Source organism: Erinaceus europaeus, chromosome 10 (genome assembly GCF_950295315.1).
Source record: "Erinaceus europaeus chromosome 10, mEriEur2.1, whole genome shotgun sequence".
Lineage (NCBI taxonomy): Eukaryota > Metazoa > Chordata > Mammalia > Eulipotyphla > Erinaceidae > Erinaceus > Erinaceus europaeus.
The window spans coordinates 94148982-94164148 of record NC_080171.1 but is presented as its reverse complement, the minus strand read 5'-3'; the positions used below and the strand labels follow the sequence as shown (position 1 = coordinate 94164148).

General features: G+C 37.1%; 2 protein-coding genes across 2 annotated transcripts in view; one reads left to right on the top strand and one right to left on the bottom strand.

Moving 5' to 3' along the window:
• Positions 1-15167, bottom strand: part of LOC107522142 (olfactory receptor 1J1-like) — a 44036-nt gene that overhangs the window by 12122 nt on the left and 16747 nt on the right. The gene's annotated exons all lie outside the window — the stretch shown is intronic.
• Positions 6781-7788, top strand: LOC107522143 (olfactory receptor 1J21-like). Its single transcript, XM_016184992.2, has one exon. The coding sequence runs from the start codon at positions 6781-6783 to the stop codon at positions 7786-7788; it is 1008 nt and encodes a 335-aa protein (XP_016040478.2).

Here is a 15167-nt window from a genome sequence, read left to right as displayed (position 1 = left end):
TAGCACACCTGGTTGAGCACACATACTGTAATATGTAAGGACCCCGGTTCAATCCCCTGGCCCCACCTGCAGGGGGAAGGCTTTGCAAGTGGTGAAACAGGATTACAGGTATCTCTCTCTCTCTCCCTTCTATCTCCCTATTCCCTCCTTATTTCTGGCTGTCTCTATACAATCAATAAAGAAATAAAAATATAGGAGTCCAGTTTTATTATTTTATATGTGGATTCCAGTTTTTTCAGGATCATTTTTGTTTGTTTTTGTGTTCTTCAGTATGGCACCAGAAATTAAACACAAGGTCTCATGCTGCATGTGACACATCTCTGAGCAACATTTCTGGACTAATACTTTTATCATATTAATTCTTCTCTTCCTATGTGAGGGAGTAGGGAGGAAGAGATAGTAAGAGAGAAGGTGGCACAACATCATTTCACAAACTATGGAGCTTCCCCTATATTGTCCATCATGGTCTCATGTGGTGCCAATGTTAGAACAAAAGGTCTTGTGCATGGAAGACATGTTCTCTACTTGGTAAACTATCTCCCAGATGCCCAACATCATTTTTTTAGATTTTATTTATTTATTAATGAGAAAAGATAGGAGGAGATAGAGAGGAAGAACCAGACATCATTCCTGCACATGTGCTGCTGGGGATTGAACTTGGGACCTCATGCTTGAGGAGTCAGTGCCTTATCCACTGAACCACCTCCTAGACCACCAAACATCATTTCTCAAAGATATTTTCCTCTCTAAACTATATGGTTTTGACTCCTTTGCCACAAATTACTTGTGGGATTACTTCTGATCTCTTGATTTGCAGTGGTCTGTATGTCTGATCACCCCTCAAAAAGACTATGTAACTTTTCAATTGAATATAAGTCAATCTTAAGGATAGATAATGTTTTGGAAATAAAACATGTCACAATAAATATATGAAGATTGAATTCATTTCCAAGTTCTTTTCTTTTATTCATTCTTTTTATTTTAGATATATAGAGAGGGAGGCAGAAGACTGAGAAGATAGAATATAACAGCAGTCTATCATCTATATATAGAGTTTTCTCTGGTACTGTCTATGGTGCCCCCATATGATGCCAGTGTTTGAACCCAGATCCTTGTGCATGGGAAAGCATGTGCTCTACTGGGTGAGATGGCTCCTATTTCTCAAGTATCATTTATTTTTTTATTTTTTAATTTCTTTATTGGGGAATTAATATTTTACATTCGACAGTAAATATAATAGTTTGCATAACATTTCTCACTAGGTTCTCTGTCATCCTTTTTGGACCTGCATTCCCCCCACCCCCACCCCAGAGTCTTTTACTTTGGTGCAATAGGCCAGTTCCAGTTCAGGTTCTACTGTGTTTTCTCTTCTGATCTTGTTTTTCAACTTCTGCCAGAGAGTGAGATCATCCTATATTCATCTGTCTGTTTCTGACTTATTGCACTTAACATGATTTTTTCAAGGTCCATCAAAGATCAGCTGAAAATGGTGAAGTCACCATTTTTAAACTGAGTAGTATTCCATTATGTATATATAGCACAACTTGCTCAGCCACTCATCTGTTGTTGGACACCTGAGTTGTTTCCAGGTTTTGGCTATTACAAATTGTGCTGCTAAGAACATATGTGTACACAGATCTTTCTGAATGGATGTGTTGGGTTCCTTAGGATATATCCCCAGGAGAGGAATTGCAGGGTCATAGGGTAGGTCCATTTCTAGCCTTCTGAGAGTTCTCCAGACTCTCAAGTATCATTTCTTATCACAGTTGTGTGATCTGGAAATCAACTACAAGGAAAAAAGTGAGGGGGGGATAGCAAACCTCTGGAGATTAAAAAAACATGCCACGTGAAACCTATTGTATCAAGGACGCAATTAGTGGAAGAATAAAAACAAACAAAACCTCTAGAGAACAAGGAGGTGAAACACAAAGTAAAACTTGGGCTGAGTTTTGTGTATTGCACCAAAGCAAAGGACTCTGGGGAAGAGTGGTAGGGAGGGGAGTTGGGAATGTGGGTATTTGGGGTCCTGGTTAAAGATGGTGGGAAAGGACCTAAGTTGTGGGAGTGAGACTGTTTTATAGACACCTATCATGGTGAAATGAGAAAATGTACTTATGTTTCAACAGCTGTAGTGTAAACTATTAGCTTCCCCACCAAAAGAAATGATGGGAAATAGAGGAAAGGAAAATAAAGCTGCAGTTACCAGATCCTTTTGAAGTGGTAAAAGCAGTATCAAGAGGAAAGAAAATATAGCCCTATCTCAAGAAATAGGAACTTTATTTTCATTTCATAATTGGTGTTAACATTTATTTTTTGAGATAGAGATAGATACAAGACGATAGGTAGATAGATGATAGATAGAGGATAGGTAGATAGATAGATAGATAGATAGATAGATGATAGATAGATACCACAACATCAAAATTTCCTTAAATGTGATTTGTCTGACTTAAACCTAGGACAAACACTGTCCAATTAAAGAAGCTACTTCTCCAGCAGTGGTATTTTATTTTCATCAGAGCATGCACCAAGGAAGAATTGGTAGCCTCTCTCAACCTGGTTTGGGGCAGAGATGTATTTTTAAGGTAGAGAGGAGACACCTGCATGTTAGAAGTTAACAGCAGATGGACAATTTGTAGTAATAAGACACTTACCTGTGACTAATGATACAGGAATTTCCTGAATGGCACACATTATCTCCTATGGGTAGTAGACCCATTCTGGGTGAGAGGAATTGCAAAATAAGAAGTAAAAGCCTGACCCACTGTCTCATGTTTAGGTAGGAAGGAACTTTCTGGTCCCTCCTGGCTTGTCATTGAAGCCGGAGATCTGGAATCTAGAAGTGGGGAGGGAGGGAGGAGGATCTCTGCAGGTAATGTCTGGTAAAAAGAAAGGAAATTACCATGAACCCCAAACTCCTGGAAATGCATCCTCCTGTTCCTAATTAGGTTTCATAGGTTTTAGAATGGTTTATGTTCAGATTGTTCCCTGCCTTGGTTTAGTTTACATGTGTTTGCTGGAGGAGGTAAACATATACCTCCATATTTGGCTGTATCACTGAAAGTTCTGTCATTTACTTTATAAGTTTAAGGGAAAGTATATCTTAAATGGTTATTCTTTGTTATTGTGATGCATTTGCATCAAATGAATGTTGACTATGCGGGTATGGGAAAAGAGACCAAGTTGTCTTATTTTTAATAGAAATTATATTTGGTTGCCTCATTTCCTATTCTGGTGGTAGGATTAAAAACTCTTTCAGGGGCCATGTGGTGGCACACTGGGTTAAACACACATAGTATGAAACACAAGGACCTGCTCAAGGATTCTGGTTTGAGCCCCTGCTAACCACCTGCAAGGGGGTTCACTTCTCAAGTGGTGAAGCAGGTCTGTAGATATCTGTCTTCCTCTCTCCTTCTCTATCTTCCCCTCCCCTCTCAATTTTTATCTCTCCTATCCAAAAATAAAAATAAAAATAAAATGGCCACAGGGTAGTGGGTTCATAGTGCAGGCACTAAGCCCCAGCAATAACCCTGGAGGCAAAAAACAGAACAAAACAAAAAAATAATACTCTTTCATTCTTTTTCATAGAGTGAAAGCACTAAGATATTTTTGGTGACCATAAAGAAACATGCAGAAACAGAAGAATTTAGCAAACAGTGTCAATCCTAGACTTTGGTTTCCTATGGATTCTGAGCCACATGTCACTCAAGGTCAGCTGAAAAGACAAAATGCTTTGTGAAATACCAAATTCTTAGTAGCTTCTTTTGTTTAAAACATTTTTCCTCATCAGTCTCTATCTCTCCTCTCTCTCTGTATCTTTCATTAAAATAAATAAAATAACTTTAAAAATTATTTCTATTTATTTATTATTGGATGGATACATTGAGAAATTGAGAGGGGAGGGGGATAGTGAGGGAGAGAGGTAGAGAGACACCTGCAGCCCTGCTTCACTACTCCTGATATTTTCCCCCTGCAGGTGGGGACCAGTGGCTTGAACCCTGGTCCTTGCACACTATAGTGTGGGCACTAAACCAGGTACACCACAGCCTGACCCCAATAAAATATCTTTAAATAATAAAATTAAATAATAATAAAATTTTCTTTAGAATATGAGTTTCTTCCAAGGATAAACTTTCTGCTACCTGGTATCAACAAACAGTTCTTCCCTCATGGGAGCCGGAAGCAGGAGGCAATTATTCCTGTATGTGTCTAATTTGAAGATGGAAGTGAAGAATTTGCCCCTTGGGTCCTCTCTATAATTCGAACAGTTGATGTCCACACATATTGCTCAGAAATTATAAACAACTGTGTATCTTTAAATCTATCTTGCTTGGTTTTGAACCATTAATTCATCTCCATCTGCAAAAAGTCTGTGAAACTCTTAGAGACTCCACTTATGTCATTATATTCATTCTTCTATTATGAAATGAAGGAAGCTGACCATGTCTTGTAGCTGAAAGTATATGCATTCATCATTAAAAGGCAATGTCAGAGCAGAAGTAGAAACCACAGTAGACTGAACTCTTTTTGTAGCCTTATAGTCTGTGTGTTACTATGTCCTAGTTCAATTGTACCATATACAATGATTTCTTTTTGTTGAACCTCTAATTTTTGAGACAATAGGAAAACAACTTTTTCTTCTTGATCAATTGTCTTCTTTTCTCTTCTTCTAGATTTCATCCCAGGTGGTTATTATGTACCTCACTACTCCGTGGCTCAAATGGAAACAGGTATTTATTTATCTGTACTTGAATTTCTACTAAGATTTCTGCTGACATTTGCACTGCTATAGTTTATGCCTGGTATGCATAATTTTCTCTAATTTTTTTCATTAACCCCTATATTTAAAACTTTACATGCATGACTATTGCACAGTTGAGCCTAAACTTACCATCACAGCAGAAAAGACTTTATATAGTATAGTTTCTAAATAATTCACCTTTCTCATAACTTTCCCATGCTGAGTTTTCATTTATCCTCAAACTTCAAAACAGTATCCTTTCTAAACATTCAATGCAAATGCTTATTTTTATAATTTTTACAAATCATAAATAGTACAAATATTTGAATAATATGAGAACAGGCTTCCCTGGGGGCCGGGCGGTTGTGCAGCAGGTTAAGTGCACATGGCATGGCGTGAAGCGCAAGCTCTCCACCTGCAGGGGAGTTGCTTCACAAGCAGTGAAGCAGGTCTGTAGGTGTCTATCTTTCTCTCCCCCTCTCTATCTTCCCCTCCTCTCTCGATTTCTCTCTGTCCTATCCAACAACAACAATAACAATAATAACAACAGCAATAAAAAAAAAGGAAGGAACAGCCTCCAGGAGCAGCGGATTCATAGTGCAGGCACCAAGCCCCAGTGATAACCCTGGAGGCAATAAAAAAAAAAAAACTTCCTCACCAACTTAGATCCAGTAGCTTAACAATATATAGATATCAAAATTATAAATGTCTATAGCCTCCAAAATCATTTATAAGGATTTGTCTATTATATTAATTCTAATATAAAAATAACATTGGAACAATGTTACTGATTTTGTCAAAAATAAGCAAATATTGTAAACAACCTATATATGTTTACCAAACAGCTAGTTAGTAGTATCATTATACCATTAAATTAAGATGGTGATGACTAGCAAATAATAACGTAACTTTTAGTGTGATTAACTATAAAATATAGACGTTGTTCAGATACCCTCATTCATACATGATGTATTTTTCTAGGTTAAAAAACAAGATAAATATCTTATAGTGAGCCACAATATTAAATCTATCAAAGAGAAATAACTGTAGGTAGAGTAAGTCTTTCTATTGTAGGCAGAGCATAACACTCTCCCTTTCGTGAGTATTCACAAAAATATATCTGTATTCACAAAAATATATCTGTGGCCAGATATATGACAAATAGCTCTGAAGTAAAAATAGAAAGGCATATTAGTAGTGTTACCAGTTAGAACCTTTAGAACATATACAGGTACTAGGTATAAATCAGTAACATAAAAACTCATCAAAGGGCTCTGGAAAGGAGACGATAATTTGGTAATACTGGAAAAACATTTGAAAATAGTTTTCTTGCCAATTGTTGATGTAACTTAAAATATCAGTGTTCTGAGAACTTCAATAAAAGTGATCCATCTAAAAATGAGCACATAGTGGAAATCAGAAAAGACACAGACTCCCTACTTCCCATATTTTATGAAAATTCTTTTACAAATAATTAACTGAAAATGTTGAGGACTAAGAAGGAATTAATTTAAAGGATGAATTGGTGCCTATGTTAAAAATATGTCATTAGATCTTTAATAATATTAACAAAGATTCTTGTTTTTAAAGGGCCTTACATTAAGTATTTGCACAAGCTATTTCCACCAAGTCTGCTAGTCCTGATTTCTGGATGATCCAATGTTTTCTGTGGGCTGATTTATATCAATGAAATAAAGCAAAAGTTAGTATATGTGTGAGAGGGAATGTAAGGGTAAAGAGGGGCCAATTGGCCAATCTGCGGGGGATTCTAATAGTTCCATAGCTAGTCTTGATATATTATTGTAACCTAGTTTCCTAATTCAGACTTCTGTCACAAGCACCTTGTCTGATCCTATCATCATACCGATATTTTAAGATTTCCCAGAGATGTACTATTTCTAAGTGGATACATAATATTCTGATGACAAACAATTGCCAACCCCCCCAAAAATTGGGCAAAACATAAATTATCAAGTTAAAGTCAAAAAATAGATGAGACAAAAAAAAAATTAAGCGTGTTTTGGAATGTGCAAGTCAAAATGATTTATCTTACTTTTACATTATCATTTTTATCTCTAACTAAAGAAAAGGCCACTAGAAGGGAAAATCAGAGCGATGTGTCTAAGTTTCTCCTGCTGGGACTGCCAATGTGGACAGAGAAGCCAGGGATCTATTATATTCTGTTCCTGATCTTGTACTTGACCACAGTGCTGGGGAACCTGCTCATCATCCTGCTCATCCGGCTGGACTCTCGTCTCCACACCCCCATGTACTTCTTCCTCAGCCACTTAGCCCTCACTGACATCTCATTCTCATCAGTCACAGCCCCAAAGATGCTCTTCAACATGCAGACACAGAGTCAATCCATCTCATATGCTGGGTGCATTTCCCAGGTGTATTTTTTTTTATTGTTTGGTGATTTTGACAGCCTCCTTCTTACCTCCATGGCTTATGACAGGTATGTGGCTATTTGTCAGCCTCTTCACTACACCACCATCATGAATCAGAGCCTCTGTTTCCTGCTAGTAACTGTGTCCTGGGTTTTTTCTGCTGCAGTTGCACTTTTGCACACTCTCTTCTTGGCCCGTCTCTCTTTCTATGGAGACAACATTGTTCCCCATTTCTTTTGTGACCTTTCTACCTTACTTAAGCTGTCCAGCTCAGATACCACAGTCAATGAGTTGCTTATTTTCACTGCAGGTGTGGTGGTCATTACTGTGCCCTTCATCTGCATCTTGGTCTCTTATGGTCACATTGGTGCCTCTATTCTGAGGGTCCTCTCCTTCAAGGGAATCTTGAAAGCCTTGTCCACATGTGGCTCTCACCTCACTGTGGTTTCTTTGTACTATGGATCCATTATTGGACTGTACTTTTTCCCTTCATCCAATAATTCCAATAACAAGAATGTCATTGTGGCCTTATTATACACTTTGGTCACTCCCATGCTAAATCCCTTTATCTATAGTCTGAGGAATCAGGATATGAAAGGAGCTCTGGGAAATGTACTGTGTAAAGGGAGATTTTCAACAAGATGTATTGTAACTTAAAAGATGCATTGTAACTTAAAAGCGGGCTTAGCTTTAGGGCTTCGACTCATAAAAGGATTCACAGTGGGGATTTGGGAACGGGTTTGAACAATACAAGGCTTATTAGGGTGAAACAGGTAAAAGGCAAAATAAGCAATTATCATCAGGGGTTAAGTGTACACTAGGTCCATAAAGTCTGAATATAGTTGTCAAAAGTTTAGTTCCATAAGATAAACAATTATCGGCTGAGGTATAGCTTGTTCATGGCTGTAGAGGAGTCTAAAAGTTTACTAGCTAGCAGAGTCACACGTGCTCATTCCCAGGAGAAGTAGCCATGGCGGATACCTGGAGCACCTCAGCTGAGATGCTTCTGACCAGAAGAAGCAGCAGCCAAAGAGAGCCAGCTGCTCCAAGTCCCGTGCTTTTATACATCCCATTCTCTGTGTGTCCCGCCTCAGGCTGATGTCATTTGTATGCTAATAGTCCCAAACTCCTGTTGTGGTCACAACAAAGATGAATGTTGTTTATCTGTGTATTAAATATAAGATGTGCTTTATCCTGTGCATGTAATATATTATTTTCTCCCTGAATATTGTTTCTTTTTTTATTATTGATTTAATAATGATTGACAAGTCTGTTGCATAAGAGGAATACAATTCCCATCACCTGAGTTCTGTGTCCCATCCCCTCCCTGAAGTTTTCATATTCTTTATACCTCTGGGACTTTGGACCCAAGATCATTACGGGGTATAGTTGGTGGGTGGTCTGACTTTTCTAATGGCTTCCCCGCTGGACTTGGGCATTGACAGGTTGATCCATACCTCTAGCCTGTTTCTATCTTTCCCTACTGGTGCAGGGCTTTGGAGAGGTCCCCACCAGGACACATTGGTGAGATTGTTTGCCTAGGATAGTCATGATGGCATCATGGTAGCATCTGCCACGTGGTGACTGAAAAAACATTAAGATATAAAGCAGAACAAATTGTTTAGTAAACAGAAACCTACAGGCAAGAATTCAGCAGATGAGCTCTCCATTTTGGAAAAGGCTAGTAGATCTATTTTAGGTATATTCCAAGGGACCTATGACTTCACTAATTTTGATGTGGCCTTTTTCACTATTTTACTTGAATATGGTTTTCTCTCTGGTTAGCTTTCTTTATTTTAGAATAAACCATGGAAACGGTTTACTTAAAACATGCCTGTACAAAAGTCCTTTCTAAAAAAAATAAACCAACTCTTTCTTTTTATGTGATAACCCCTGTTCTGTAAACACGTTTTTATAATGCCATGGTTTCAGTTTCTTAGTTATTATACTTCTTTTAATTTCATCAATTAGAAATCATTTTTACAACTTATTTATTAATTTTATTATTTATTATTTTATTTATTAATTATTTAAATTTATTTAATTTATTAGATAATTTATTTAGTTATTATAGTTGTTCAGCACCTATACATCACACAATTTTTCATATCAACTGAGCAAAAATATTATTTTATACTTTAATAATTTTACTTGTATTATCCAATTTATATATATTTTTTAAATTTATTTTTTATTTAAGAAAGGATAAATTATCAAAACCATAGGGTAGGAGGGGTACAACTCCACACAATTCCCACCACCCAATATCCATATCCCATCCCCTCCCCTGATAGCTTTCCCATTCTCTATCCCTCTGGGAGCATGGACCCAGAGTCATTGTGGGTTGCAGAAGGTGGAAGGTCTGGCTTCTGTAATTGCTTCCCCGCTGAACATGGGAGTTGACTGGTCAGTCCATACTCCCAGTCTGCCTCTCTCTTTCCCTAGTAGGGTGGGTCTCTGGGGAAGCAGAGCTCCAGGACCATTGGTGGGGTCTTCAGTCCAGGTAAGCCTGGCCAGCATCCTGATGGCATCTGGAACCTGGTGGCTGAAAAGAGAGTTGACATACAAAGCCAAACAAATTGTTGAGCAATCATGGACGCAAAGCTTGGAATAGTGGAGAGGAAGTGTTTTATTTTTTTTAATTTTTATTTATTTTGTTTGTGTTATCCAATTTATATTTGAAAAATTTTGTGAATGACATTAATCAAAAATTCTTCTGATTTACTCCACTGGTTTCTATTGCTTTCAACCATACAAATATTGTTCCTTTGTTATGTTGGTATACAGACAGTAACATGATAAGCATATCATGCTACTTTATTCATGAGTTTGAGGGGGTCAGGTCATAAATTCAGTTGTGATGGCTTTCTTTAAAAAGTCTGGGAAAATGGTCCTGGCAGGATAACCCACTGGTGGAAAACTCAGACTTGTGATTCTGTCATTTCAGCATGGGGCATAGTAGTGAGAGAAGTTTACAAGTCACTTTCCAACTGAAGATGTGATGATGAGTGGTCCAGGAGGTGGCACAGTGGATAAAGCATTGGACTCTCAAGCATGAGGTCCTGAGTTCAATCCCTGGAAGCACATGTACAAGAGTGATGTCTGGTTCTTTATCTCTCTCCTATCTTTCAAATAAATAAAATCTTTAAAAAAATTTTAAAAATGTGATGATAAGTGATCACTCAATTCTGTTAAGATGTTCTACCTCTCAAGACATGTGGCAACAGAATGGTTAGTAAGAATGTCAAGAATAAAAATTTAAAAAAACTAATATAGTCACAAGCCCTTTGGAATATAATTAAAATAGGCCTACTAGCTACCTACAAAATGAAGACCCCCCCCAACTCTTCATCTGCAATAGTCCAGCCTTTAGGTTCATGATTAATTAACAATTTGTTTGGCTTTGTATGTTAACTTTCTTTTCAGCCACCAGGTTCCAGATGCTAGCATGATGCCAACCAGACTTCCCTGGACAGACAACCCCACCAATGTGTCCTGGAGCTTTGATTCCCCAGAACCCTACCCCACTAGAAAAAGCGAGAGGCAGGCTGGGAGTATAGATCGACCTGTTAACACCCATTTTCAGCGGGGAAGGAATTACAGAAGCCAGACCTTCCACCTTCTGCAACCCACAATGACCTTGGGTCCATACCCCCAGAGGGTTAAAGAATAGGAAAGTCATCAAGGGAGGGGATGGGATCCGGAGTTCTGGTGGTGGGAATTGTGTGGAGTTGTACCCCTCTTACCCTATGGTTTTGTCAGTGTTTCTTTTTTATAAATAAAAAAAAGAAACGAACCCAGGCAAGACTTTAGTATATTTTAATCTATGAATTACAAACGAGGATTGCATCCATGTTCCCAAGTATACAGTGTCCTATATTATGATGTATAATGGTACAATTGGTATTTATTTGTTGAGAAGCCGCCTCTAATCAAGGCAAAAATAAGTAACTTCATAGTTATATAATGATTCTGTGAAAAAAAAAACACTGCCCTGTTATTTCATTTATGTTGATTAATTGGTATAAAGAGGTATTTCATTTTAAGAGAGATTCATTTTAAATGAATCTTATTAAACTAACAATATTCAGTTGAGGTGAATGCCAACTATTGCATGGAAAGTTCAAACTCTAAGTTCTTTAAACCACTTACCTATTTCTCAAACTAGAACAATATTTTACCAATTTTTGCTAATAATTCTATTTAAATTAAAATGTATAACACAAACAAAAGATTATACATAGCATATACTATATAAGAATATGTATGTATATGACATATCACCACACTGTAAATAGTAGTAAATAAAATACTATTTAGTAGTATATAATATAATTAGATACTATAAAACTGACATTATTTTAGTTCCTTGGTTTTCTCCTCATTGTATCTTCCCCTACTTTTGGAAGTACTCATTATTATTCATATTTTCAATATTCCTTTAATTTTACTTAAAGCTTAAAACTTTTCTTTTAATCCTTCATTTTTCCCATGCACTAGAATTCCATGTAAACAGAACAACACCATATTTATTCTTCCAGGTTTTGTTTTTGTTGTCTACTATTATCTTTGTGAAATTTATCTATATTCTGGTGGGGAGACCAAATACACTTATCTTTTCTACTTTTTAAGGCTATTTTGTTTTTCTCAGAAGTTTTCTAATATGCCACTCATAAAACTTGCACATCACCCAGCGCATATGTGGATGACAGCCTATAAACTATATGTACGGAAAATTACTGGATTGCAGGCATACACATATAGAACTTAATTTTCACTGATAAACTTCTATTTTTCTTTTTATTTATTTCATATTAGACACACACATACACAAAGGGGGGGAAGAGGGAGAGGAAGAAAAAGACAAGAGCACCACTCAGTTACATGCGACATCAGGATTCAGTGTCAGGTTTGTGAATCTCAAGTTCTACCAACTAAACTATCTCCTTGGCTGTGTCAAACTATTCTCTAATAGTAGTAGTACCTACCAAAAAAAAAAAAACACTGTAAAAAGATTGTACACCGAATGATCCCAATTACATGATATTTTGGAGTAAGCAAATTGTGGAAAGAATAAAAAGAAAATGGTTACCATGCAATTACTGGTGGTGGAGAAGGGTGAATAGGTAGAGAAAAGGCAATTGGAGGGCAGTGCAAGTATTTAAGTATTTTCTGTGGTGTTGTAACAGTGTGTGTATATCACTGTGCATTTGCCAAAAATTCTATATTACACAAGGAATAAACTCTAAAGTAAACTACAGACTTCATTTAATATGTCAGCATTAGTTCAGTCATAACAAAGGTACTACAATTGAAGCAAGATGTCTACAAAGAGGAAATGGGTAGGGGAGAAGTTTATAGAAATTTTCTGTACAATTTTTTTCTGTAAATCTAAAGTAAGACTCAGAAATAAAGCCTATTTTTTCCAGTGATATTAATAAGTCTCCATTACCAGAGCCTGGGAGTTTTTGCTATTGACTTCTTCAGTTAATCACTTAAATACATTTGGTACTGATAAGATGCCTTAATTTGAGTGAATTAGCATGAATAGAATGCTATAACATATGAGAATTAAATACTATTATTTACTGTGTGAATATAAAATAACTGAATTGTTATCAAAACACATACTATAGATTTTCTATCTCACTGTGGCTTTACTTTCTATTTCCCTAATTATTTGTAAGCTAAAGTATTTTACCCTATGCTTATGACATATTTGTGGTAGAAATTACTAGACAGTCACCAAATTAAAAAATTTAAAAAAAAATTTCTTCATAAAATGGAAATATTTACAAGACTATAGGGTAAGAGGGATACATTACCACACAGCTCCCACCCCCAGAACTCCTTATCCAATCCCTTCCCTTGATAGCTTCCCTATTCTTTATCCTTCTGGGAGTATGGACTCAGGATCATTGTAGGGTGCAGAAGGTGGAAGATCTGACTTCTGTAATTGCTTCCCTGCTGAACATGGGTATTGGCAGGTCGATCCAAACTCCCAGCCTGTCTCTCTTTTTTCCTAGTGAGTCAGGGCTCTAGGGATGGGGGCTCCAGGACGCATGGTGGGGTTGTCTGGCCATGGAAGCCAGGTTGGCATCACAGTATCATCTGGAACCTGGTAGTTGAAAAAAAGTTGAGATATAAAGCAGAACTAATTGTTGACTAATGGTGAACCTAAAGGCAAGAATATTCAGATGAAGATTTGGGGTCTTCGTTTTGAAAAAAGCTAGTAGGTCTATTTTAGATCTATTTCAAGGGGCCCATGACTTTACTAGATTTTGCCTGCGCCTGACATCTAATATTCCAGTGAACCCAGGTTATTGTCTGAGGAGATGGTGTCATAGCTGAAAAGGACTAGAAAGCTGGATCAGGGAAGAGAGTATCTCTCAATTATGGGAAAAGTATATAAATATTGTTAACTGTAAACCCCATCAATTTGATCTGGGGTGCATATTCAGCACAGGAGCCTATGTAACTTCTGTATCCCTGTAGGTCTGAGCTCGCATTCTGTGGTCACAGCTAGGAACATTCCAGTTGCACTAATTTCGGGACCCATCTTGCTCAGGTAGTAGGTAGAGTCTGTTGTCCAACATCCCTTCGCAGAATGGAACAGTCTCTACCTTTGTTGATTCACATTGTGGGCAAGGTCCTACAGGGACAAAGGGGTCTGTTGTGTTATTCCTGATGGAGAAGTCATCAGATTTTTATGATATTATTTCCAAGTGTGAGGTTGTCACTGAGAGGCAGTATTTTTACTAATCTAAGTGTAGATGTCTGATAAATTCTCCAAGTATAAGAGAGTGTGTATATCCTAGAAAAAATTTTAAAGCCTGTGTTTCTATTGACCGGAAACAAATCACCTGCATTCTCCAAGAGTTGGTTAAACTCAGTGCCCTGAATCAACACATGAAGATGTCGTTTACCCACTTGAAGACCCACACTGGACTCTTGGAACAGCTAGTATAATCTCTAATGATACAAAATATTATCTTGCAAAATACACAATTATGATTTTCCCTTGCTTCCTTATAGACTTTTTCTTTAATTTATTGCCTTATATACAGATTTCATAGAATCTAGAGTGAATCATTTGTCATGTGTATATGTTGCAGGTGCCTTCCTGCCAATGGAAACTTGTCATTTGTTTACTACCTATCAATACCCTACTTTAATGTAATTAAAGTTCCTTATGCAATAATTTTGATTTGTGTTCTTGACTTTAAGGTGATTACTTGGGATGCATTGGATCGACCTTCTCGTGGTGCATCCCGTGAGTACCCATTTATTGGGGAAACTGACGATCCTTCCTAGCCTACTGAATCCACATGGATCCCAGTCACTTTCAAAGCCAGCAACAAGCAGACATCAGGCTCAACCTGGCGCTGTTGACTGGCTATAGAAGAAGGGCAAACGCTAGAAGAAGAAAAGGTGATTACTTATGATGAAGTTACCTTGAAAATGACAACCATTTAGGTTTATAGAAAACAAGAAAGGATGTGGCAACAGAAAAAATACAGAGATTGAGAAAAGTGGGTTAATATTTTTTTGTCAGAGAGCATCCTAAATATGTATAGATAATAATAACAACTCAGTGGAATCTCCTTTAGTACAATTTGCTTCAGAAAATTTAGCATTAGTGGGTATACTAATGTACTCTTGCTCAAAGTCTAGAAAAATTAGCTACTAAATTAATATGATGCTGCTGAAGTATCAGAGAAAATATCTTTCACACTCAGAGTTATTGCAGCACATTGACATACATACACACATGCACTCATACATCAATCGCACGCGCACACACACACACACACACACACACACACACACACACACAACCTCCTAACTGTTCATAGTGCAAACACATTGTCTAGGGTCTAAGGGGAGTATGTGATCTTAAAATAGAAACTTGTTGAGTTTCTACAGTGAAGCTAGTGAGAAGCTAAACTAAGTGTCATTGTAATAGAATAATAGAAAATCAACAGAATGTGTGTTGGTAGCAATTCAGTTATTTAGCACTTTGGAGATCTTCATTT